This window comes from Euprymna scolopes, chromosome 18 (assembly GCF_053919585.1).
Source record: "Euprymna scolopes isolate OS-2025 chromosome 18, ASM5391958v1, whole genome shotgun sequence".
Taxonomy (NCBI): domain Eukaryota; kingdom Metazoa; phylum Mollusca; class Cephalopoda; order Sepiida; family Sepiolidae; genus Euprymna; species Euprymna scolopes.
Genome location: NC_136499.1, coordinates 19,921,514 through 19,949,148, shown reverse-complemented (window position 1 = coordinate 19,949,148; position 27,635 = coordinate 19,921,514). Strand labels below are relative to the sequence as shown.

Here is a 27,635-nt window from a genome sequence, read left to right as displayed (position 1 = left end):
TAGAAGAATAATATGCAATAAAATCCTGTTTTAAACTTGGAAAAACTGCCACAGAAACATATGTTATGCTTCATACTGCTTTTTGGCCATCTTGCATGAATCAAGTGTCAGTTTTTGAGTGGCTTAAGAGATTCAAAGAATGATGAGGTTTTGGAGGAGTTTGGAAATCAGAACACCAGAGTTGATTGGCCAAATAAAGAATTTCATGGATAAGGATGGCTGTGTGTCTATAGAGATAATAAGTGCACAGATTGATGTCAGTGTACACACAAATATTCATGAGGAACTAAAGATGCAGAAAATTTGCGCAAAATTTGTCCTAAGTCTACAACTTCATCTTTGTCACAGACTATTTGACCAAGATGGACATCAAGACAGTTCCTCACCTTCACTGTAGTCCAGACCTTGCTCTGGTGACTTTTGGTTATTTCCTAAGCTCAAGAAAAACCTTAGAGGTTGTCATTATGAGACGATTAAGAAAATAAGAGGTTGTGATGGGAGTCATTGACATGCTCACACAAGACAACTTCCATGGGGCCTTCCAGAAGTCGTTGGAACAGTACAATAAGTGCATTGCAGCCTGGGGAGATTACTTTGAGCGGGAACTAGAGTTTCATGTGTGTACTATTAATAAAAGTGTCCATACAAAAAAGTTTGAAAACTTAATGAAGGTACCTTGTAGGTTCCACTGCAGGCCGTATTAAGAATTGAAACTGTAGACACATTTACTCTTTGAGAACTAAACTACTCTATAAATTCATGTGTCTTGTTATCCATGTCTGACCTCTTAATAATAATTGGCAAATAATTAAATGGGTTAGGCCCTATAAACCTATTAATAGATACTGCAGACTATGTTGAGAGGAAGCACTTTTCTTTCTTTTGATTTTGTTTGTGTTTATTTTTTTTATTTATTAAATATTTGATTTCCTCCAAAAAGTGGACAAATAAACTAAAGACAATATTTTTCGTTGTGGGTTGCAAAACATGCAAAGAAAATATAGGTATTTGCCGAAATAAAAAAAATAAATAAAAATTACTATTGTGAACTGATTTCTTCCATTGGTCATCAGGATAGGGTCACTTATAATATATTATTTTTTTTCATTTTTTTTGTAGATCAAGAATGGTTGTGCCAAACGAACTTTGTATACAACAGCCAAATTGTCGAATCTGGCCAATTATTGGAATGATAAATGCGAGGAAAATGAAACTGTAAGTAAATTAGTTTATTCATGATTGTTAACATGAAATCTTGATACATGTTTTTTGTAAATGTTGAATGAGTTATTCTCCCTGATGATATTCATTTCTCTCAAAGTGAAATGTGACACAAGGGTTGGAAAATGGGATTGAAAAGTCAGCGCCCTCAAGGAGAAGCACTGAAGTTTCAAGTCTGTGGACCAAATATTCAGAAAAGAGTTTGGTAGACGTTTCACACACACATACAGACAAGGTTACTTATATATATATACTTCAGAATAGTTTTTTTTAACAATCAGTTGGTATAGAAACCTGTGATCATAAGGTTTACAAAATATTACTGGCGGTAATATTATATAAGTTATCCCATCTAAATAAGAATTGCTCGATATGCAAGATAGAGCAAATAAATTGTGATTCAATGAATTTCAAAAAACCCTTATTGAAATGAAGTGGTTGAGTTTCATATCAAAGATTTTTATTATTCTAAGCAAAACAAAGAATACTTTAGAATATTAATCTCCTTAACCTATAGGGTTTCGATGTCTACCATCTCATCAGAGGAGAGAAAATATTAGCAAATATTATAAAGGTATGTACCCTATTTGCTAAAGCCAGTGAGACATGGAAAGTCAAAGTCAACCTAGGTTGACTTTGACTTTCCATGTCTCACTGGCTTTAGCAAATAGGGTACATACCTTTATAATATTTGCTAATATTTTCTCTCCTCTGAGATAGTAGGCATCGAAACCGTATAGGTTAAGGAGATCAATATTATAAAGTATTCTTTGTCTTGCTTAGAATAATAAAAATCTTTGATATGAAACTCAACCACTTCATTTCAATAAGGGTTTTTTGAAATTCATTGAATCACAATTTAATATATATATATATATATATATATATATATATATATATATATATAAAAACATGCCCGTGTGCTAGAATGTTTTCATCCTAAATTCTATGCAGTAATGCAAAATGTAAAAACTATGCATAAATAGAATTCAGCGTAATAATTAAGTGAAACAAATCTTCTAATAAGAAACCATAAAAATGAATAATTAGTGAATATTCATTTTTCAAAGGAATATGCAAATTAGTTAACCTTCATGAAGTAGCTTGCATATCGATGACCGAGTATGTTAAGAAGTTCGTTTTAATAATTTTTAAATAGGAAAAAATAGGCTTTTAATATCAATGTCAGAGAGAGAAAGACTCCACTACATTATCAATGAGACAAATTAACAAAACTTCTTAAAAAAAAAAAAAAAAAAAAAAAAGTTAATATTCCTCTTTACTGTTTTACTGTAGGTGATGTATTCTATTGCAGCATGTGATGGCAATAAATCTTTTCATTATATTCATTTTATTTTAGAAATTCGATAAAATCCTGATCGCAAACCGTGGTGAAATTGCTGTCCGGGTTATAAACACTTGCAAACGTCTAGGCATCAAAACAGTTGCTGTGCATAGTAATATTGATTCCATGGCTGTAAGTAAAATTGCTTTTTAAAATTTTATTTTCAAACTCTCCCTCCTCATTAGCAATTTGGTGCTTGTGCATTATAATTGAATATCAAAGAAAATGCATTTAAGTAAAAAGACTATTATGTTATTATGTGTCATGTTGGAATTAATAAAAAAAAATTTAAATTACAAAAAAAATGGAGTAGAAAAATAATTACAAGAAAAAATGAAATTTATTGAATATTACAGTTTTAATGGATTTGTGTATTCCATATGACAAACTGACTTCTCTCCCTTTTGTTAAATCTCTATTTCAAATTGAAAAATGGCAGATTGATAATACCAATGTTTTTTCAATATTTTTTTTTTGTAAAAAATAGTTCACTCTTCTACTCATTTTTCATAATTTTTGAAAGTTTTAGTAATTTTCATATAACACGTGATTACGTCATAGTATTATAATATACTATTAATTTTTTTTTTTTTAGATATGCAATTATAATGTACAAGCATCCTACTCTTTTTAGAGATTAAAGAAAGTGTGTTGGGGAATAAAGAACTGGGATTAACCAATCAGATCCCCCCAATAGATTAGGAAAAGGAATTTTGAAAGTGAGTTTGATATACCCACTATTAATCAGTGTTATTTTGTTTTTGTTACAGTTGCATGTTCAGCTTGCTGATGAAGCTGTGTGTATCGGTCCAGCTCCAACTAATGAAAGTTACTTGGATATGGAAGCGATTTTAAAGGCTGTTAAGGACACCAAATCCCAGGCTGTAAGTATCGAATGGTCCCTTTTCTTTAGGGATGTTAAAAAAAAAATCTTAAAATTTATCAATCTCTTTTAAACCATTTCTTTAATTTGTTAGTTACACAAATGAGGCATCCAAAAAGCTTTCAATATACATCTTTCTAGTGCAATGTTACCTCTCTTTTAATAAAATGTTTGAAAATTATATTACCTTAATACTAGCAGGACCCGTGGAAATTCCACGGTAGTTAAAATCTTTTAAAACACATCAGTAAGAAATTCCTTATAAAAATGAACGTATGGAAGCAAGTAGAACAAACAAAGAACTTTAGTTTAAACTTTTATTGAAGGTCAATGCAATCGTAACTGATGCTGTTGATATTGTCAGGAAGTGCTGGTGATGATTGAGGCAGTGACAGGGACGTCGATCAGCTGCTTGGAGTGAGAATAGTGGTCAGTCAGCAGGTTCTTGGGAGTCAGATTGTGAATTTAAAAAACTGTGTGACATTGCTGACATCGATTTTGTGCAAGTTCTGATGACCCCAAGTTATTTAATATTTCAGGACATTTTGGATTACATGTGTGAGTAATGAATAGGTCACAGAAAACTGCCATTGCATCTTGATAAAGCTGTTGTAGATTCCTAGGACTTCCTGTAAGTGTAGTTGGTAGAATAACTGGTACACCAGAATAACCATCTTCATTCCTTGCTAAATGATCCATTGCCAGAATATTGAGCAGCTCTTAGTTGACTTTGATGGCTTTTAATGAAGTTAAATAAGCAACTGTCAACTTTTACATATGCGATAGACTTTTCTATTCATTTTGAATTTTATTCAATGAAGATTTGGAAATTCACAAATATTTTTTAAGTCGAATTATTGATATAGATTTCAATTAACGCATCACAACTTCCTGATAATATAAATAGAACACTTTGAATTTTCTGTACAAAAGTTTTTTCCATAAAAACATTGTAATCTGTTATAATATTCAGATTCTTGTGTATTACATGCATAGAAAATGAAGTGTTTCTGTAAATCTTACGAAGTACAGTTAAATTTTGATTTTTCGATAATCAAAATGATGTGAGGTAGGTTATACCTATTAAATTTATTGTCAATGTTATATAGTTAAGTAAGCTGGCTAATTGGCTATAAAGTAAGTTATTCCGAACTTTGATCTAACATTTTAATTAAAAAAAAAAAAGAAAGCTTAACATTTTCTTGTATCTTTTTTTTTTATATTAAGAAAAATGTAAGCATCATGCTGAAATAATAAAATGCCATTCTTAATAAGGGGAGAGGGTTTGACTATTCTAAACCTTCACCTAAATAACGATTTAACAAAAAAATGTTTAAAATGTTGTATCTTTTTTATAATTTTTGTTAAATAAGAAGAATGTTCCCCCCCCCCCCCGCAAAAAAAGAATGAAAAACATAAAGATGTTTGGTGCTTATGTTTTTGTAAACCACATTAAAAACTACGCGAGACAAAAAAGAAAAAAGTCCCCCAATTTGTTGTACTTTTCTTTAACTGTAAGTCATTAAAAAAAATGTCAGTCCGTAATTTTTTGATTGGTACGCCATGTGAGAAGGCAGTTTGCTAGGTGTAGCAAGCCGTCGTTCATGCTGCAGCGCACGCGCGTAGCATAAATGGAAGCTGCAAAATGGTGGAAAGTTATTCGTGGGTTCGGGGGTTAATACCATGCAAACGGTAAATTTGCCCCAAGTTTGACTATCAGATTCGTTGTCAGTGACCTCAATTACCTAGAAAAAAAAAAAAAGAAATTAGAGTGGTCGGTGTTCTGTAGTAGCGTATCTGGATATTTACCGAAACTTCACCTAACAATGTAATAAAAATAATGGAAAAATTCTTCAGTTAAATAAAATATACTGAAAATCTTTAAATAGGAAATAAATTTCTTTAAATGAATTAAATCGTAAGTAATGAAAGACTGTTTTATTTCATATTAAAAAAAAAATTGTTGTGTCCATTTTTTATAGTATTTAAATATGTATGCCCTGTCGGTGGGCATTAGAAGATGAATCCCTGTAAAAGAAGCAAAATAAAACGAACAAAACATAAGTAATAACTATGTAAACAACGTGAAGCTGTATAAATGTTACAAAATTATTCGATTCGGCATTAAATAACACGAAAAAGGATTGATATGCCGTAAAACAAAACAAAGCAGAACAAGACGTAAAATATGTTTTGACTCTGTATTTGCGAATAGTGACTTGGTGATTTATTTAATAAAGTCATTCTTGACTTTTGTAACATGTATTTCTAAACATATTTTTTTTGTATAAGGCTCACTCAAAAGTAAATAAATAAAAAAAAAACATAAAGTGGCACAGTAAAAAAAAAAAAAAAAAAAAAAACGTACTCGTAGCGTTAAATGTAAAAAATATATTTATTACTGAAGAAAATAGAATAAGCGTTCCTACAATAATAAACAGAAGACATCGTTAAAAATGTAAGTAAAATACTATGCTATTTAAACTGGAACAATACCTTCTATGCATAACTATCTTTAAAATAATTCGGAACCATAAATAGACAGTTATTATTTTTGTTTTTTTTTGTTCGGGAACTTTTGGGAAATAAAAGGGTTAATGATTTTTAACTGATAAAGATTGAACAATAAAGGGAGATAATTCACATTAATTAATGTTTGCGATGATGATGACGCGTTTCATTAATTAATGTTTGCGATGATGATGACGTGACACCGTACGTACAAGCAAATTAATATATAGATTAATCAACAAAAATATAAAAGTAGGTCGAAAGAATTACACATGAGTAACAACAACCATCAATTTATTATGAATTGTTTTAAAAAATAATTATGCAAATTAGACGTTCGAACAGGCGTTTGTTCTTTTATCTGCACTATATAAGCAGCATTTCAAAATATTATGTTATATAACAGCAATCTGTTAAGATGATATTATAGAAATAATGAACGATAAAAAAATGTTGCATTTATTAATTTAGAAAGAAGTTAGCTCCTGTTCTGATAATATCTTATAATGTTCTGATGTCTTATAAATGCAGTTTTTTTTTTGTTTTTTTTTCATGAAAATAGTTGTTTTTGTTTTTTCACAAATAAAAACATTTCTTTTGTTTTTCCTTGTGTTTTAGGTGCATCCTGGCTATGGCTTCCTTTCTGAAAATACAGTTTTTGCAGCTAAACTTGTAAGTTTTCTTTCCAGATATTTTATAACCCATTTGGTAGAGTTGTTTCCTTGTTTTTTTTCTATACATATTTTTTTTTTTTTTGATTTGATTAATTCCTTTTGATATAAGATAGCATAAGAGAAATGTTGATTTTTTAACAACAGATAACCATGACCAATTTTTATTTATTTTTTTTAATTTAATTTTTTTCCCCCAATTTCATCTAGATTATGCATAGGGTAAATTGACTTAGAGTTTTTCATACACTTTTCAATCTTGTGAAAAGCAGATCAACTTTATGCTCTGTCTGCTTCTGGGTAGTGCAACTTCAATTCTGTTCTTGGAAAACCTTGCCTGATAGTGTGATGTAAAATCAGATTGGGACCATAATGCAGAAAGGGCCAGATGATTACCCCCCCCCCCCCGCTCCTTTAAGTTACTAGAGAGTTAACCAACATTTCTCCCTTCTCCATCTTTTCACAGATTGAAAGCTATAACAGAAATGAGCCAGACAGACAAGCTCCTACGCATCCCCCTTTTGTGCTATTGCTTCTCTCTGTCCCTCTCTTTCTCTTCCTTTCTTGCACTCTCCCTCCCGAAAGTGAAATAATTCAAAGAAACAATATTGATGCGAACAAAAAGAATAGCATTTGTAACAGAAGTTTCGATTGGGTGTATGTAATATATATATATAATCACAGCTGTCCTGTTTTTAAATCTCTGAAACCGCTACACGGTAGGCAACTGAGGATTCTTGTTTTTATTATTTAAAAAAATTTTAGTTAAGATTTTCTTTCTTTTTTTTTTAATCCTTATATAGTTGAATTCTCTTTTATTATTGTAGACTTTTGAAAAGTCTGCAAATTCTAAGTCTATTTTTAACAAAATTAGTTAATGTCTTATTTTTTTCATTGTTAATATAGTTTAATTATATTTTGTAATTGTAAACTTTTTAGACGTCAGATTATGTAGGTGCTAAGTTTGAGGTAGATTAAATTTAGATTTTTTTCCGGGAATTTAAACTGCATTCTTTATTTTTACATTTTCTTTTTTACTCAAAGCTTCTTTAGACATATATATATATATATATACACACTAATGAAAAGGGTTTATGAAATTGCCAGGACGTAATTGGATGCATTGCCCAGCATCATAAAGACTAACCAATCATCAACTCAAAACTTAAGCCAAGATACTAATAGAGCTGCAAAAAACAAAACTATAATGAATAATTGATCCGCTACCTGATAACGAGGAAATGAAAAACCTGATAGGAACATTCAAAGGAGAGGGATGACGCTAATGCAAGTGGAAAATTAAGATAAAGAAAAACTGAGCAATACATGATTGTTTTTTGGAAAATTTAGGATTAGACATATTTTGTTTTGACATTTTGTTTTAGGGTTGTTGCTTACATTGAATCAGCTAAGTATTTCATATTTTCTGCCCCCTCCCCCCATCCCAATTGGACAGCCAAGCACTGATATTTTGCAATGACATTCACATTTGAATGTTCTTTTTATTTTTAGCCTCAATCATATCGTAATATTTTGTTGTTCTTTGTGTCTTCTTTCTTCTCCATCCATTGAATGTTGAATATAAATTTTGGGGAGATTGAGCCCTCTACTATAATAAAATATTCTTGTATAATTCTGTGGTTGTTCATGCGTTTTGTCATTTTTCAATCTGTGTGTGTCACTTGTATATCTTGCAACTGATCTTCAACTGCACATAAAGATCATAAGTCTCACGACTGATATATTCTTTTATATATTTCCCTTTTTTTTTCTTTTTTTTTTTGTTTATATATACAGGGTGGCCACAAAGTCACACACCAATGTTAATTAAAAAAGTTAAAAAATTAAAAAAGTTATAGTAGTAACATTTATTCAAATTCAGTTCATTGGTGCGTGACTTTGTGGCCACCCTGTATAATTTATATATATATTCTTTTATATATTTCCTTTTTTTTTTTTCTTTTTTTTTTTTTCATTCTTTATGAGCAATGTAGGGAGAAGCTGCATATTAGAGTCACAGATTCTGTGTAGGGGATCACACACAAAACTAGTGTCTTCTGGCTGGAACAGTAATACTAGATAATAACTTTCTAATTGTGGCAACATTTTTGTTATTTCTTATTTGTGTGTCTTTGAACAATGTGTGTCATACAACAGTTTTCATTTTTTTATGCAGTACATTTGCATTATTGTTGTAAGATCTTTCCTAGTTGCAGCAGACAATTTTGCATCATATGGTGCCCTTCTCCACATTCGCAGATGGTTCAACCAGTTTTGTAGCCTGATCTAGTCATAGCAACATGATCATTCCATTCCTGTTCTTAAAACGTAACTAGGGTTTAGATACTAAATATTACTTTAACTTTTGTGATAGCAAATATAATCTGTGCTTCGTCAGTCAACATTTTCCTGGCTGAGTTTAATTTAAATATTGTATGGAACGAGGACTTAATGGTTAACCGTATGTAAGATTAGATGGTTGCGATAAAACTTATCAAGATAAACATTTTGAAATCCAACATTTAGTTTATTTTAATAGTAAGACTAAAGGAATTAAACTATTTGAAACTGAAAACTGGTGGACTCGATAAAAGCATTATTGAGAAAGAAAGAGGAAGATAGAGAGATGAGAGAGAGAGCGGGGGGGGGGTCAAAGGAGATGGAGTGTATGATCCTCCTCTTCACTTCAATGGTTGGTTTTATAGCGCCATCTAGTGATTGCAACTTTTGCTTGCCCTCATCCTCATTCAGTTGATTATTTTCAAGGTACTTCTGAGTCAGGAGGAAAGACTTCAGAAAGAGGAGGGATTCCCATATTAGTAAGAGGGGCCATCTAATCCACAGCTGTAGTCTGGTCTGTTCCTAAGATTTTGTTAATGGTTTGACATTCTGACAGTCTGTGTGTTAGGTCTATTCAAAAATAATTTCAATTTTATGATTTTGAAACCAAATTTTAATCACTGTTTCCTATTTATTATTAAATTTTCTGATGCCATCTTTTTGTCTTCAGTGAATTTTCTGTTTTGAAGTGCATTCTGTAAAAACCTAAAGAGGTGAAAATCAGTTGGAGTGAGACTTCATCATTATCACTATTACATCCAACAATGTGAAATCTCCTGAACTTGTGTCAAAAAGAACTACCCAGAAAACCGACGGCTTCTCAACTCCACAGCAAGACCCTTTGGCGTTGCCCGGTGTACCATCTGATCACATTAAGTGAAAGAGATTTTTATGGAATGAACTGGATTTGATCTTGGGACACCCAGGTTGTCACTCTGTGCCATTAACCACTGAACCACTGTCACCTCCCACTATAAGAATAAGGAATCTAGATGTTGAGTCTGCTAACCTTACCCATCTTTCCTAAGTATTGTGACGTATTAAGTTCTGCGAATTTATGTTTAATGGATGCCCAAGCCTAAGCTTATCTTCCAAGCTCTAATCTCCAGAATGAAACTTTGTAAACCAATTTCCCACTTGTCGATCTCTTATGACATTTTGACTATACTGCATATTTTTCTTCCTGTCTCTGCATTTTTATGGACGATATTGAACCTCCAGATTTATTGAAGAGATACAAACTTGAAATCTGTGTCAGAAAGGACAGATAAGGAAGTTTCACACTCCCTCACTGTCAAAAAGAGGATGGTAAGAAAATCGTAGAAAAATTCAACTATAAAGCGACATCAAAGAAAAATCCATGATGGACGATCTGAGTTTGTCTCTGGATCGACCAGGTTGTTGCAAATAGGTTGTATGTGTGTCAGCAATACTTAGCACCATGCCATAGCAGCCAGAAGACCCGGCGTTGTATATCTGGTCATCCAGCTCAGCTGACTTCAGACTGCTCAATTTTGTGTGGAACGAGACAGCAACATATCCAGCTGAAACGCAAAGCATTAGTTAACCACCAGAATCTCGAATCTATGGGGACGTAAGTCAGGAGGTTGTAATAAAGGTTGTTGGTCATCATGAAAGATAAAGGTTCAAATTAAATCAGCATAAAAACAAACTGACCCAAGTTTGATGAATAAATCTGAAAAATGAAACTACTGTTATTTTTCTTGAACAGTAAATCTGCAAATAAATATTCAAGTATTATTTAAAACGGTTTTCCAGTAAAATGTTTCTGTAAAACTTGCTCTCTCTCAAACTTTCCTCCTCAAACTGGAATCCTAAAAAGAGTCCTCAAAAAATAGACATCATCTTCGTATATTCACATGAATTATTTTTCTTTTAATGATTTTTCTTTTTTTTTTCTTTTTAAAGGCTGATATAGGTGTTGAGTTTATTGGTCCTCACAGTGGTTCCATTTCTGCGATGGGGGATAAGATCGAAAGCAAACGTATTGCAGATAAAGCCAAAGTGAATCTCATTCCAGGTTTTGATGGTGAGGTCCGTGATGCTGACCACTGTGTCGAGTTGGCCAACCAAATTGGTAAGTTGAAGCAATACGGTTTTTTTTTTTTTTTACATTTAGAAATACTAAGCTTACAAGCTGCATCTGTGGAAGCTTAGTCCAAATATAAGAAAGCTTATAATAATTAAAAAAACAGTTTTCATGTTTTTGTCTTTTTTTTTTTTTTTTTTAATTAAAGAATCCAATAAAAGAAAAAATTGCATTCACAAAACCTTGAAAAATATACCCATTTAAAATCAATAATATGGTGTGTGTATATATATATATATATATATATATATATATATATATATGAGGGTCGTCCCTAAAGTAAAGCCTCCTATTTTTTAACTAAAAAGTTGAAGAGCTATTAAGACAGGATTGGTACCAGAAAAACGAGCGACCTTTTGTGCTTGAGTATTTATTTTTCTACATAGTTACCACCATTCTCAATGCACTTTTGCCAGGAATTCAATGACTTATTTCTGTTTCTGATGCACGTCCATGACGGGTTGCTTTCTTAGCATCTCACACCTTCAATATCTACATAAAAATGATTTTTAGGTCATGAATGCATGTTCTATCATCATAAAAATGCAATTTGCAATCCCCACTGATCCATTTGGGTGGAATAAAAAAAAATAGAAATTATTTTAGAATGTCCCCTTGTGTGTGTGTGTACATATGTATGTATGTATGTATGTATATAATTATTTCCACAGCCAGACTGTTATATAATAATTATTATATATTCTCTCACATTCTGAAGAATATATATATATATATATATATATATATATACGCACACACACTGCTAGTGAACATTTTTTAGGGATGAGTAGGCCTTTTAAAATTTCAGGAATTGGATTCGAGAATTTGGGCAACGAATTCTACAGAATTTCAACCATGAAAACCAGTACAGAAAAAAAAGATTTAAAGTAAAAAAAAAAAAAAAAAAATAGAATGAGAATGTTTTGAAAGAAAGAATGGCAGGAAAGGAAAATGTTTAATAATAATGGAATATTAGATGGTTTTATTCATTTAAAAAAAAACAAAACAATGGCAAATTTTTTATATTTTAAGGGAGACTGATGGCTCACATGAAATGTGTTTTTTATAAACCACGCCACGAAGAAGAAAAAAAAGCGCAAACTGTTTCTACGCCTGATAATGATGTATATTGTCGAAACTAAATTTACTCAAAATTTTTAAATAAATGTTTATTAAAAAAAAATTCTGCATTATATTGGTTTAACTACACAACGCTTACACTGAGGGGGAACAAAATTATATATTGATTTTTATTTTTACTTTAATGTGTTATTTTCATCATGGTTGGTACATTCAGTCACTTTACAGTCTGGCCTTCTTCCACTGTCTTTTGTCATTAATTTTGATCAAAATGATTTATTCAACCCATAGAGATTAAGTCATATTTATCCTCTATTCCTTGATTTTCAGTTAATTCAATTTCTCCTTCATTGAATATCTTTTAATGTCCTGAATTTACTTATAGTCACCAATTCTTTCTTCTATTCTTTTTAAGATATTGTCTTTATCGGTCTTTTTAATTCCAGGTTACCCTGTGATGATTAAAGCCTCGGCAGGTGGAGGAGGAAAAGGAATGAGAATTGCAAATAACGACAAAGAAACCAGGTTGATATTAAATTCTATCTTTTTGACTCGTTTGAACCTGAGAGTTTTGGTTTTCTTTCAATTTTGAAAATATTAGAAAAAAAAAACTTCTTTTGAACAAGTATTTTATACCGTCAGGGAGATGGGAGTGTGCTTGGCTTTGCTCAGACCTAAAATATGCTTAAATATGATATTTTAATTTGTCCAGATTTTGTATATATTATTATAGTCGTAATTTCAAAAGTTAAAAAAGTATTCAGGTGCCATCAGCTAGAATCGAAACTGAAACTGTACCATTCAAAGCTGGTGACGTTAGTGCTGTTCCAATGTAACATGCATATAAACCGATTAAAAATAAACTAAGATGAATATACAAAAGGTTTAATGATTTCTTTTTTTCCATTTTTGACCCATTTTTGATCCCTTAAAAACTATTTTAACCGGCTAAAGACCCATAAAAAAATGGCCTGTAAAAAATCCAATCATTTGAGGCCCTTAGCGCTGCTCTGCGATTTTTAGTTTTTTTTTTTTTTTTTTTTTTTTACAAAGGCATCACCACATTATCAAGGCCCAGAGGCCACTCAAGGATAAGGGTTAAAGAGTGTACAGTAGAAATTGGTCAATATAGTAATCATTAGTAATGAAAATTTGGTAAATTTGATAACTTATATGGAACGGCTCATCAAGAACTTATTTACTTTAGACTTGGACACAACCATATTGTAGTCAGCCGGAAAGCAGGAAAACGGAAGACAATTCCATAGGCGTGCAGTTCTAAGAAAGAAGCTTTGTTCATGGAATCTACGTTTAGGTTTAGGCACAGATAAAGAGTGGGGGAAATTATTGATAGTGTTTACAGCTAGACGAGTGTTTCTTGTGAAAGTTTGGTGAGGGGGGACCATAGATTGAAGCTCAGTCGAACACTTTCCATGAAAATAACGATACATCAGAGACAAACTCGCAACATCTCTTCTGTGAGATAGAGGTTGTAAGGAGGAGAAAAGGACATCTCCTACGAGGCTACGAAGTCTATTTTGAACTCTATCAAGGCAGGACAAGTCCTTTCTAGCAGCTCCTGCCCAGATGTGGCAACAGTATTCCATCCTTGGACGTACCTGGCTCTTATATAGGTAGAGAATAGCATCAGCAGTGAGATATCTACTGGATCGATAGAAAGATCCCACCATTTTTCCAGCGGCCTTGGCAACAGATTTGATATACGTGTTCCATTTAAGATCAGGAGTAATGGTCAAGCCCAGAAGCTTGTCAAAACTTGAGGCCTCCTGAAGACGAGATCCATTCATTTCAATTGATGACAAATGTGAATTAGAATGTTGATGGTGTAAAGAGAGAAGCTTGGTTTTAGATGCATTAAAAGTAACCAGCCACTCCTTTCCCCATTGTACTACGTGCTCAAGATCAGAGGAGAGAGAATTGGAGAGAACTTGGTCGTTTACTGTCTTAGATGTGCTACCATAAATGGTAGTGTCGTCAGCATAAATGTCTACAAATGATGTAAGGATATGATTTGGAAGATCATTAATGTAGATCAGGAAAAGAGTTGGGCCCAGGATGGATCCCTGAGGGACACCGGCATTAATACTGTGAGCTTCTGATTTTTGCCCCTCAACTACTACTCTTATGAACCTATCAGAAAGAAATGATTTAATAATTGAGAAGACTTTTCCAGCTATACCATAGCTAGCGATCTTATGAAGTAAACTTTTATGCCATACCCTATCAAAGGCTTTAGATATGTCAAGAGCAATTGCCCTAGAAAGATTGCCACCGTCGAGAGATTTGCTAATCCTATGCGATATAACTGTAAGGACATCTGCTGTAGATCTAGCAGAACGGAAACCATATTGAGTGTCACTAAGAAGGTTATTTTTGTTGAGATGGTTGATTACTTCTGTATTTAACACAGATTCTAGCAACTTACTCATGACGCACAGGAGACTTATTGGCCTGTACTGAGAGGGAGATGAGCGATCACCTGAATTCTTAAATACAGGGCATACTGATGAGATTTTCCAGAGAGATGGGAAACTATTCTCCTTAAGACAACGTTTAAACAGTTTTGTAAGTATGGGCGCTAGTTCAGGTTGAACTTTTTTGAGTACTATAATTGGAATACCATCCGGGCCAGTTGCTTTACTCGAATCAAGGTTTTTGATTAGCTTGGCAACATCACGTACAGATATACGTATATCACATAGCGTGTTTTCTGATACAGGAGGAAATATTGGGGGTTGGCGATCTTGGTCGCAAAGGGTAGAATTAGCTGCAAAGTTCTTGACAAAGAGTTTGGCTTTGTCTGATGCTGACGAGATTACCTCAGGTCCATTGATAATAGTTGGGATGGAGCACACGCTTCTGTTCAGGATTCTGTTTGCTATTTGCCAAAACTGGTGGGAACCAAGCCGCTGCTCAGCTACTTTGGACTTAACAGATTGAGCATACAACTCTCTTGCGTTCCTTATTACTTTCTTACAATGGTTGCTGGCAGTCCTGAAAACGGCTTTAGTTTCCATACATCTATTACGTTTGAAGCAGTGGAAAAAGTGATTTCTGTGCGCAATGGCAGCAGCACATTCTGGAGAGAACCATGGCTGGCTGTTAGGTTTTTGCTGAAACTTTTTAGAGGGTATGAAATGGTCAATACCTACAATTAACCATTCAGTCAGGTCTAATACTATAGAGGACACATCCTTTTTAAACATGGAATGCAGAGGTAGATCAGATATAAATGTACGGAAGCTATCCCAGTCAGCCTTAGTGTATCGATATACTGTACGATGAAGAGGTACGTCTGGGGACTTATTACATTTCATTTTTATCTTAATTGATACAACAGAGTGGTCGGAAGATCCAAGAGGCGACAGAACAGAAACTGAACATAGTTCAGGGCAAGTTGTGAGAAAAAGGTCTAGTAGGCTCGCATACTGGCCGTCATTATCGGGCACACGGGTAGGTTCCTGAACAATCTGAGTGAGGTCATAGGCAATGGAGAAATCATGACAGAACCTCCCCTCATCATCGGTCTTGTTTGAGTGGGTCAACCATTCGACGTTGTGAACATTTAAGTCACCACATACGTGAATGTTAGCTGAAGGATAAGTAGAAAGGACTTGGTCAATTTTCTCAGATATGCTTTGAAAGATAGTAACTCCGCTGTTGTGGGGGCGATAGAGAGTAAATATAAATGCAGTAGTGTGAGCTAAAGCAACCCGGAAGCACATATAGGGTAAGTTAGGATCTTCCCTGGAGATGTCCCTCCCACATGGAAAGCTATCTTTAATATAGGCACATATTCCATGCCCATGGAGATCTTGGGGGTCAGATTTAGAAGTTAAGTTAGAGTATCCTGTAATTGCAAACTCATCTAGGGAAATAGCCTGTCCAATGCCAGTTTCACTTAAAAATAAAAGGTCTGGTTTAGTCTCCTGTAATTGGGTTTCAACCTCTGGAAGGTTAGAACGAAGACCCCTGATGTTGGAGAAGGAGACATGGTAGTAGGGGTCTACATTGGAAGTTGGAGAACCGGGTTTAATCGTGTATTTTTTCTTGAAACTTGTCATGATGAAATTTTGGAATATGTGGACTAGGTCGTCAGATTTACTTAGAGCAGGACAGAGAGGGGAAACTAAGAGAGAAAAAGAAACGAAGAATTTTTTTTTTTTTTTTTTTTTTTGTAGCACATGATAAGGTAAAGCCGTAACAATTACCCACTAGTATGGCATCGAGAGGCCCCACCAGAAGCTACTGCATGGTCCAGATTCCATTCACCAAATGGCAATACAGCAGCCCCAGTACTTTGCACCTGCTGATAGGACAGCCTCCTTAGTGGTTAATCCAAGGTTCGGGTCCCTGACTATCAGGCGGATAACGTCAGCCCAGACAAAACGTTTACCTCCAGCACCCTTACTAGTGACATGGCTACAAGGATAGAGATAGAAACAGAATATTTCCACCAACTCTGCCAACTGTTCGCGCAAAATACTGCCAACCTAGAAAACAGCTTTTTCTTCTCCCTTTGTCAGAAAAATCACTCATTAAAAATGAGGACTGAGGGACAAATAAGAAGAAGCGAGAGTAACAGGAGCTGCCGATAACGCATCCACAATGCGTTTTCTACTCTCCATTAAAAAAAAACAATAAAAAATTTATTAAGTATTGTACTTAATAAGTCCAACAGACGTGTTTAAGAGAAAGTATGGTGATAGATTCCCCTCTCACGAACTAAAAATGAGTACAATTAGGTAATCTATTTTTGCAATAAACTCGGTAGATAAATAAACATTTATGGACGAGAAAAAAAAAGCTAGCATTTAATACAACAGAAATACATAAATTAAATACTGAAATAAAATGTAGTTATAATATTTGAATCTAAAAATAAAAAGTGCGAATTAGTAGAGAAAATCACTTATCACAACAACGCTTCCGTCTCCAAACTGCAAACTAGTGAAGAATTTAACTTTTAATAGCGTTCAGAAGATTTTTTTTTTTTTTTAAATTAACCGTTAAGAGAAAGCGTGATTTTATTCTGAACTTTAACTAGTCACGTTTTAAGAAACTTATGATATAAAACAAAAGCAGATGGGGAGGGGGTTCTTCCGAAGTTAGTTGGTGACGTTATAAGTAATTGTGAGATAAGATGGGAGCCAGAAATTAGGGGTGGGGGACTGAAAATGATAATATAATGGATTGATTATACAATATTTAAGATCAACTTGGTAGATAAACATTTATGGACGAGAAAAAAAAAAAAAAAAAAAAAAAAAGCTAGCATATAATACAACAGAAATACATAAATTAAATACTGAAATAAAATGTAGTTATTTTGGAGGAGAGAGTTTGAAAATATGGAGACCGACAGATAGATCGACAGGCAGACAGCCGTTTATATATTAGATTATATTTCTAAATTTTTGAGATGCCGATTGCTAATTATTATTCAGATCTATTGGTAAAATGCATCCATTCAAAAACTGACTAAAAACTTAATGTTCATCTCTGAATGCACTGGAAAAGAATTTAGCGTGGTAGCACTTGATATATCCAAAGGTCTAATAAAAATTAATTTCTTCAATTGTTCTACATGTACATGTAGTTGTGTTAAAGATGAGTACATTTGCTGATGACATTATGCTCTATTCTCGACATGTGGGGGAAAAAACATATCTAAGACTGAATGAATCCTTAGAAAATGACCTGTATTTGAATTGGGACAAAAGCAGCATATAGACAAATCTCCTTTTCATTGATTGAGATTGTCGGACTGACTTCCTCATCTTGGTGGCCCTGTCGGTGGGGCATTAGAATACGCCGACTGCCCCCCTGCAGAGGGTAAAAGTCCCTCAATGGGGGTCCTGGATATGACCTTAAACTATATCCAGTGGTGAGGCCGCAGCTTGTGGGCTTTGGGGAGTGTGGAGCCATCCTTTAATTACCATTGCTCCCAGGTCCACTCTGACCCGGAGTGGTAGTACCTGTTAGGGTCCCAACTATGGGTTAAATAGAAACTGACGTGAAAACAACAAATATATTCTATTAAAAAAAAATTTTCTTCAAAATCTTTGGATTCGGCATTAAATAACCCGAAAAGAGTTGATATGCCGTAAAACAAAAACAACCAACCAATCCTCATCTTGGTTGTTATAGTCACAACGTTTCGGTCGTTTTGCCCTCCGGCCTTCATCAGGTGTTTTGTGACATATGGCCAAGTGGTCCTAGACGTTGTATCAAAGTTTACAGTTACCCAAAGGTGCTGAGTTCAATCCTGAACGAAGGCAGTGAAAAAGTAACATTCAAAACAGAGAATCTGCAACTATGTCCCAGAGCCTAGCTGGAGTCCGAACACGGTACCCCCGTAATAATAATAAAGGGTTGGGTTCGAGACTCCTAACAAACGGTTCCCCAGTTCGATACAAAATACCTGATGAAGGCCGGAGGGCAAAACGGCTGAAACGTTGTGACTCTAACAACCAAGATGAGGAAGTCAGTCTGACAATCTCAATCAATGAAAACACCTCATCTCAAAAATACAATTACAAATCTCCTTTTCTTTAACAATTACAAAAAACCTTTCAACCACTGTCATGGCTGATAGTACCCTACCTGACTGAAAGTCCATTCACAGATAACATAAATCGAAACAAATGCATAGAAAACATTGCCAAGGCTGCTGCCACGAAGGTGAGCTCTACCATGGTAGAAAGCTTCTTACATTAAGTTAACAAAATACCATGTAAGTTTCTATTTACCATTGTAAATAGTTGTCCGTTGTATCATTATTGAGAAATTATTTGACAACACCATTTTATTGGTTTGTATCTGGCTAATTGCAGTAGCTTTTTGTAGCAGCATATCATAAACTGCTAGAAGATGCCAATGCGAACTTAAAGTTCTGGATTAGTACCATATATTGTATGATTCCATCTTTTTCTTTATTTCCTTAATGTCATAAAGCAGCTTTTGTTGGTGTTTGTTATAATTTACAAAGAAAATCATGTTCTGTTGTAGAGATGCCTTCCGTCTGTCTACCCAAGAAGCGGCTGCCAGTTTTGGTGATGACAGAATGCTTATTGAGAAATTCATTGACAATCCACGCCACATTGAAGTTCAGGTAATCTCCTTAAACAAGAATTATAAGTCCTTTATCTTCCTCATATGTATGATCAAACAAGATGGACAACTTTTTCCATTTTATTCAATTTTTAGTATAAGTATTGAAATTTAGAAAATTGAAATATCTACGCTTCAAATCAATGACAACCTGTGGAACAGTCTGTAAGCATGCGTTTGTCTACTTCATTCAACTACTATATGATATACAGTCACCGAAGTTAAGCAACAACCATTTAGAGACACCAGGCGCTGTATGTAGGAAAATGTTGACACTTCCAACAGCTCCTGCATCCCACCTGGCCTTCAACTGTCTTGACCCTGTTCTGCCACTGAATCAGACTAGTTAGGATGAGAGTGAGGCTGACTCGGCACAAACTAGCTTCATTTTAAACAAATTCCCAGCACATGTCATTCATCATCTCTAGGATGATCAGATGATCTCTGTTGTTCCATTATTAAAACTAGTATACAAAATGAAACTGTTGTTACAGTTTCATAAAATACTATAAAAATGATGTATAACTGTCAAAAGTAAATAAACTGAATCTATTTTCTATGTATACTAGCAGGAGCTGTGTCCTGACATTGCCCAGAGAAAGGTGAAATCCTTCTAGATTGATTATTTGGTTCCGGTCGAGTGGACTTTCCTTTATAAGTGCAGAAATATATATATATATAATTTTTTTTTTAAACAGGTGTTGTGTGATAAACATGGTAATGGTGTTTATCTGAATGAACGTGAATGTTCCATCCAAAGAAGAAATCAGAAAGTCATAGAAGAGGCCCCAAGGTAAGAGAAATTTGTTTTTACTTTGAGGAACAAAAATCATTTGGGAATGAGGCTAGAAATGCACAAATACAAAAGAGATATCAAACTGCTACAATTATAACTGAAGTTATTTAATGAAAATTATCGCAGAATATTTTTTAAATTTAGAAACTGCAATAGTTTGATCTTATTCAAGAATGTGTTGTTTCACAATAGTTTGATCCTATTCATGAATGCAAGTCCAAACGTATGTGTTTCATAAGTATTCAGACACTTTGGTGCTTCTTTACTAAAGCAAAATTTGCAAATTGAAACATTGAATTTTAAATAAAATCAATGATATCTACTTAATTGGCATGTCACAGTAATGAAAATATTTAAAAATTACAAAAAACGATAAGTTAAAAAATTAATTAATGAAAATAGTTTTCAAAGACAATTAGCGAAAATTTAGTTTTTTTAAGATTTTCAAAGTTTCAAACTCTTGAAATGTTAGGTGTTTCAGGGTTTCAAAATTGTCATACTATCATTTCTAACAATATTAATTATGACCACTTATATGTCCCAAGCTATTTTGTAGAATTGTACCAAATTTGGCATAAAGAACCCTTGAGATATACAAATATAATGAAATTAGGAATGATAATTAAAATGCTTGAATAAAAACCTAATGACCCTCCTTTTGCGAGAGCTAAACTCATATTTCTAAAAGCCTTTTTGATTTGTATCTTTCTGTTGTAGTTTTGCAGGGCAGTAATAATCAGGACAAACAGTTAACAAAAAGTATTTTACAGAAGTACACACCATGATTCTGGAGCCATAGCTGCCAAGAATTGCTACCCAATGTTTAGATGTAAATATATTTATTGTCTCTGGATAAGTCCATTATACTTAAAATGGGTAAATCAGCTTACATCAACACTTTCCTTTTTTTTTTTTTTTTTTTTTTTTTTTTTTTTTTTTTTTAAAACTTCTTCCCAATGAAGCTTTTTTGGGGGGTAAGTGGGTGGAAAGTTGAATACATTTTTAATTTTTATTTTATATTTGTTTAATGAAAATTTTTCTGTTTTCCAGTACATTTCTGGATGAGGATATGCGTAAAGCCATGGGTGAACAGGCTGTTAGGTTAGCCAAAGCCGTTGACTACACATCTGCTGGCAAGTTTTATATTATGATTTAAAAAATTTATTCTGTAAATTTTAAACCGCTATTGAAATGGATTAAGTTCTTATACTTAGTTTATAAACAAGTTATCTAACTCAATTTATTGAGTAAATTGTCTTTGTCATTGATGCCTGTTTGTTTCAGTCAATATGCCTGCCAACCTTCTTCTGATGTATTGTAATTTTTTCCCCATATTTAAATCTGTTGCCTATTATTTCAATAAAAGATAATTCTTGTGTAAATATCAAAATAGTTACCCCTTACGTCCAAGTGGCAATACACCTCGCTTGGGATGAAAAAGAGTAAACTCAAATTCATTTTTGGTATCAACTTAGGCAAAATATGGGCAGGTTTTCTGTTTTGTAATTTTCAAAACGAATTAGATGCTATTTGTCAACATTTACAGCAATTATCTTCCATTGATTTTTGTTTAACTAAAATATATTTTCTTGGTCTTCAGACTAAGATCCATCCAAGTGTAGTATCTTCTATCCTCTTTTAGAGGAGAGTAAGGAGGGAAAAATGTGAGTGGAAGAAAAAAAATTACTTTCTTTCATTATTACTGGTAATTGTTTAAAAAAGAACACTGAAGCTAGGTCAAAGAATCTACAGTTGATTTTTATTTTTTTTGCTTCCTTTTTTTATTTCATTATATTGAAGAGATGACACAATCTTCATTTACAGAAAATGTGTTTCCCCAGTGTTAAAATTTTGATTAGTTTCATACATCTTATTGATTTTGTTAGTTTTATTTAAAATCTCATTCTCTTTCCTGTAATTGCAGTCACTTTGAAAATATTTGGTGCTAGTACATCACCCTCTTCCCCTAACAAAAACAAAACTAAAACAAAGCTGAATGATATGCATACCCATGATGGAAAGAAAATATTGTTCACCAAAAATTGCATAAATTAATCAAGTAATTATCATTTTTATAAAGAAAATCAGTTTTAAGCAAATTTTTAATTTTTTAAACTTATCTCTCCATGTTAAGAATGGCTTTCTAAAATTTCACAAAAGTTTGAATTATTTGCAATTATCTCCCTTGTTCTGCAAAAAAAAAAAAGACTAAAAAATCGTTGATTGCTTAGCCATGAAATTTGATTTTTTTTTTTTCTTTTTTTTTTAAATAAAACAATTAGATTAATTTACATGACTTTTGGATTATGGTATTTTCTTTCTGTCATGAGTACATATGTTATATAAGTTTCATTAAAAGAGGTTCTTAGAGAGAAAGAGTTTGTCATTGTCTTGGAGAGAGAGTCTTTTATTAAGAGGGATGTTGTAAGATTGTTGTTGTAAGAGAGATTGTCCGTGTTATGATGATATTCAATGTTCGTACTTAGATGTGTTGATGGAAGGAGCTCTTTGAGTGAGGAGATAGTGTTCAGACAGTCTTAGTGTAGATATGAGATGTAGAGTTCACATTGTAGATATGAGATGTGTATGTCAGACATTTTATAACACAGACCTATAGACATATAATACAATTTTCACTTTACCTTTTTGGTAGAATCACAACACAAAGATGACGTTTATAAAACACATGATGGGTGTATTTCTTCTCACGACCGGCCGTGGTTTTCTCATCAAGAATTCAAAGCTTCACATATTAAGTTTCAAAGTGACCGTCTCGCTTCTAGACGTTCGAATTCCAAACTGCAGACTATCGTCTGCCGTTCTCAAACTCCCCCTGAGTTTTTCCCAGTTTCTCCTTTCTTTTCTCTAAAGTTTTTCTAACTATCTCTAGAACTTCCTATTTTCCATGACGTCATACCCACGTGTTCTGGACATACGTGTCCAAAACTTTTCCTTTTTTTACAAAAGGAATTTTAACCTATACTCAGTAATCTATATTTCCAATATGTTAAAAACATGTTTATTAAATTATTTTGTAGCTGCATTCTTTCAATTGAATTTTCATAACAAAATTGACAGTGCACATTCTTTTCTTGAAACTATTTTATCTCTAAGCTGTTTTACATTCCATTTTCTAATTCTCACACATAATCTATTTCTAAACCTAAATTACGAGGTTTGAATTTCGTCTATTGCTATTTCATTTTCATTTTAACTAAATCTCTCTATTTTTATACTTGCATGAAAAGGGAACAGCCCTGATCATGTAACACATACACTGTTTCTTTAATTTTGGTAATTTTGTTTCCTCATGGGGAAGATGTAGTTATGGACTGGCACCAAATATTCTAAAGAGTTTTATCACTTAACGTTATTACAAACCAAAAAAAAAAAAGTTTTCAAAAATTTGATAAAATTATTTTAACAATTTTTATTTTTCTCTTGAAGGTACTGTTGAGTTTTTAGTTGATTCTCAGAAGAATTTTTACTTTTTGGAGATGAACACTCGATTACAAGTAGAACATCCAATCACAGAATGCATTACTGGAATTGATATTGTGCATCAGATGATCCGTGTTGCGAAAGGTACATTCCCTTGTTGGAAAATGTTTTTCTTTTCTTTTTTTTTTTCGCTTGGGAGTCACCACTTATCAAGGCCTGAAGGCCACTCGACAATAAAGGTTAATGAATGTAAGATGGTGGTGCAGTAATTACTTATGGTGTAAATTTGATAGAATTTGATTATTTATGGAGACGGCTTCACAGGAATTTGTTGATTTAAAGGCTACCATGTTGTATTTAACTGGGAAGCATGCCAGCGGAACAATGTTCCAAAAGCGTGCAGTTCCGGGAAAAAGCTTTATTCATGGAATCTACGTTTACATTTAGGCACAGATAGAGAGTGGAGAAAATCGTTTATAGTGGTTGTAGCTAGTCGAGTATTTTTATGAAAGTTTGGCAATTGGCGAGGTGGACCATAGATTGGAGTTCAGTTGAGCACATGCCATGAAAATCACGATAGAGCAGAGACTGGCTCACAATGTCTCTTCTGTGTGGAAAGAAGTTGCAGGAAAGAGAAAAGGGTATGACCTAATAGGATACAAAGCCAGTTTTGAACTCTATCAAAGCAGAATAGGGCGTGCCAAGCAACTCCTGTCCAGATGTGGCAACAGTACTCTATTGTAGGGCGTACCTGGTTCTTATACAGATAGAAGATTGCATGGGCAGTGAAATACTTACTGGAATGGTAGAATGATCCAACCATCTTGCCATCAATCTTGAAAATGCGGAAATGGATTAGAAATTCAGCGTTTACTTTGCAGAAAAGTCTTATCAATAGAAATGGTGGCAAACTAATTTCATACAGAAAATGACCTTTGTTTCATCGTATTCTTTTTTATTTGAATTTATTTTTCAGATAGTAAAACAAAGAAATCAGAAACGTTTTATGTACTTTTTTTATTATGCATTTTTATATCAATGTTGCCTTTCAATTTAGGTGACAAATGAATTTATTTATCTGATTCTTACATATATCTCGGAAAATAGTTTTAATGTAATTTTAATTTGAGGAAAATTTTGTAGCATTGTGCAAAATATGATAGGTCTGTTTATAAAGCCACTTTATGCCTTTTCTCTGGATAGGGGAAATAACTCTGTATTTCTTATGTGTTGCTTCATTTTAACGCTTTTGATTTTCATACACATGCACGTAACATTGCACCTCTAGACATACAATTTACATTAAACAAGCCACAACAACAATTAAATAAAAATAAATAAAACAAAATTATAATAACTTTAGACAGCACCTAAGACTCATCTAATTCAATATGCATATTTCGGAAACTAGGCTAACAAATATGCAAGCCTGTTTGACTGTGGGCCTTATGCTGGCATCCAACATCCAACTACGCTTGGGAGCTGTTTATGCTTTCTATCCTTACCCTGAAGAAGAGATGTATTCTCAAAATTTTTGGGGAATTCACACACCTACCATCTTTGTGCGACACACTGTGTTTGGAAGTAAATATATGTAAATGAAAATTATTCAAATTCCTTCAATATTGCCATTGTTATTTATTTTATTACATAGATCATTTCCATACACTGCATTGCCATAACCTTCAAACACAGCCTTGTAATTTTAATTTAATTTTCTATATCATGTCAGTATGTATGTGTTAATATCAGTGATATATAAAGGCACCATTTTTTTAAATTTTATAAAAGGATATTTTACTGAAGAGAAGAAAAGTCAAATTTCATGATTATGCACATAGACTTCTATAATAAAATAAACGGAAAATTAACCTAATTTGTAATGCAACTCATCTGATGATGAACTAGGTCTTATGTGACTTTTCGAAAAAGTTTGCCAGGTTTAGCAGAGTTACGTGCCTTTATTTTCATTTGGATCATTTATTTTACAGCATACCAGCAAGATTAATTTTAAATCTAGAATAATCCCATTTTCATCTCATTTCCAATGGAGCCTATAACATCTTAAGGACATTTAACATAGACATATGAGCATACACAATATGTAGTATTGAGAAATCAGAAACCTCATGAGAAAGTGATGAAAACCCCCCCCCAAAAAGCTCAATTTTTTTCAAAAGTTCAAGTTTATCCATCCTCAGATCAAAATTAAGATATTATAATAACAATGTCTTGTCTCGACTGCTATATGGAAGTGAAACTTGGCATCTCAAAATCAGCACACAGAAGAAATCAGATGCGTTTGATTCCAAGTGCCTTAGAAAGATTCTAGGGATCAACTGGAGTGATCAGATTACTAATGCAGAAGTCTGAGATCCTACTAACCAACAGGTAGTATTGTCAATAATCTATAAACAACATCTAGGCTGGCTCGGACATGCATTAAGATTGGCCCTAAAGGGAATTGCTAATTAATGGACCCCCTGATGGAAAAAGAAGAGGAAGATCCAAAAATGAACTGGAAGCAAATAATCAAGAGAGATTTGATTGCAACGAAAAGAAACTGGAGAGATACTTTAAGTCTGAGTTCAAATCAAAAATGATGGTATACTTTGTAGGATGCAAGACTTTCTGAGTTTATGTGATGCCAAATAAAATCATAAACTTATGGAAAATTTTTCAGTTAATTATTTTTCACCAATACAAAGAAATGTGCATAGTTTGTTTTAGGATTGATCACGCCCCTTATTGAACCCGTTCATTTATTATGTTCCCCCATAATTTGTTGACTATGATTCACTTATATTTAAGAAGAGTGAAACTGGTAGTTGTCAGTTGAAGCTGGGAGTCGAAAAGACAATTTCATAGCAAACTATTAGCAGTTTATTTACCGACGCAGTTAATAGTTGTTGGTACTCAACATGGGTGTCTATTATTGTACCTATCGGAATAAACCTATTATTATTATTATATTTGTTTATTGTTTTTCCACTCGATGACACAACACAATTTGATAGTCAGAAATTGTTCTGAAAGACATAGAAATTGTTAAAAGCTTTCAAAAATTCAAGCTTCAGCCTCTGTCCCATCGACGTAATGTAGCATCCCTCTGCCTGTTCTACAAGTACTTTAATGGTGAATGTTCCGATGAACTGCAAGGACTTGTACCCTCTCAACATAAATACCCCCGACAAACCCGACAAGCAGTAAAATCCCACCCCTTCACAGTAGAGATCCGTATATGAAAGAGAGCCTTCTACTCCAGTAATTTCTTCCCCAGAACCGCTAGACTTTGGAATTCCCTTCCAGGTTCCTGCTTCCCCAACTGTACTATGCAGAAGTTCAAGTGTAACGTGAACCGGCATCTTGCTGCCCAACTCCCCACCTAGTATCCCTGTAGCCTGTGCCCCTAATAGAATGTGCCTTGTTTGGGGTGAAAATGTAAAAAAAAAAAAAAAAACGTGAAAGAACATTTTAAATTTAAAAGAAATTTTTTGTAAATATTGCTTTTTATATTAAGAAAAAATTAGGTATAATAAAATTACAAATCTAATAAATGATTATTATGAATTTTTTAATATAGTTTCTAGGCACAATCTAGGCTATATTTAGTTTCATGTAAAGGGAGAAAAGGGGTCAGAAATTGAAAATAAATGAAGCCATGGATTTAAAAACTACTGAAATCTGAAACATAGATTTTTTTTTTTATATAAATAAGTGAAAGAACCATAGTTCCATTTAGAAATAGGAATATCTATAAAAGTTAATCCTTACTTTAATGTTGCATTTACTGTTATTTTGCTCCACCCATCCTGTTAATTATAATTTTCAAAAATTTCCTTTCTTTTTTCTTTAATAAGGGCATCGACTACTACATGCACAACCAGATATCCCTATAAATGGTTGGAGCTTTGAGTGCAGGGTTTATGCAGAGGTAAGAGGAAGAAAATCCTTTCATACATTTTCATGATTTGTGATAATTTGATACATTTTCATGATTTGTGATAATTTGATACATTTTCATGATTTGTGATAATTTGATACATTCTCATGATTTGTGATAATTTGATACATTTTCATGATTTGTGATAATTTGATACATT

General features: G+C 33.2%; 1 protein-coding gene across 1 annotated transcript in view; it reads left to right on the top strand.

Moving 5' to 3' along the window:
• The window catches only part of LOC145297514 (propionyl-CoA carboxylase alpha chain, mitochondrial-like), a 139,081-nt gene that overhangs the window by 38,248 nt on the left and 73,198 nt on the right, over nucleotides 1-27,635 (top strand). The window contains exons 2-12 of the mRNA XM_080143415.1: nucleotides 1,120-1,215; nucleotides 2,582-2,698; nucleotides 3,337-3,450; nucleotides 6,579-6,632; nucleotides 10,901-11,069; nucleotides 12,608-12,686; nucleotides 19,194-19,296; nucleotides 19,994-20,088; nucleotides 21,142-21,224; nucleotides 23,539-23,676; nucleotides 27,393-27,466. Coding sequence (XP_079999541.1) covers nucleotides 1,120-1,215; nucleotides 2,582-2,698; nucleotides 3,337-3,450; nucleotides 6,579-6,632; nucleotides 10,901-11,069; nucleotides 12,608-12,686; nucleotides 19,194-19,296; nucleotides 19,994-20,088; nucleotides 21,142-21,224; nucleotides 23,539-23,676; nucleotides 27,393-27,466 — 1,122 coding nt within the window. The remainder of the gene's footprint in view (nucleotides 1-1,119; nucleotides 1,216-2,581; nucleotides 2,699-3,336; nucleotides 3,451-6,578; nucleotides 6,633-10,900; nucleotides 11,070-12,607; nucleotides 12,687-19,193; nucleotides 19,297-19,993; nucleotides 20,089-21,141; nucleotides 21,225-23,538; nucleotides 23,677-27,392; nucleotides 27,467-27,635) is intronic.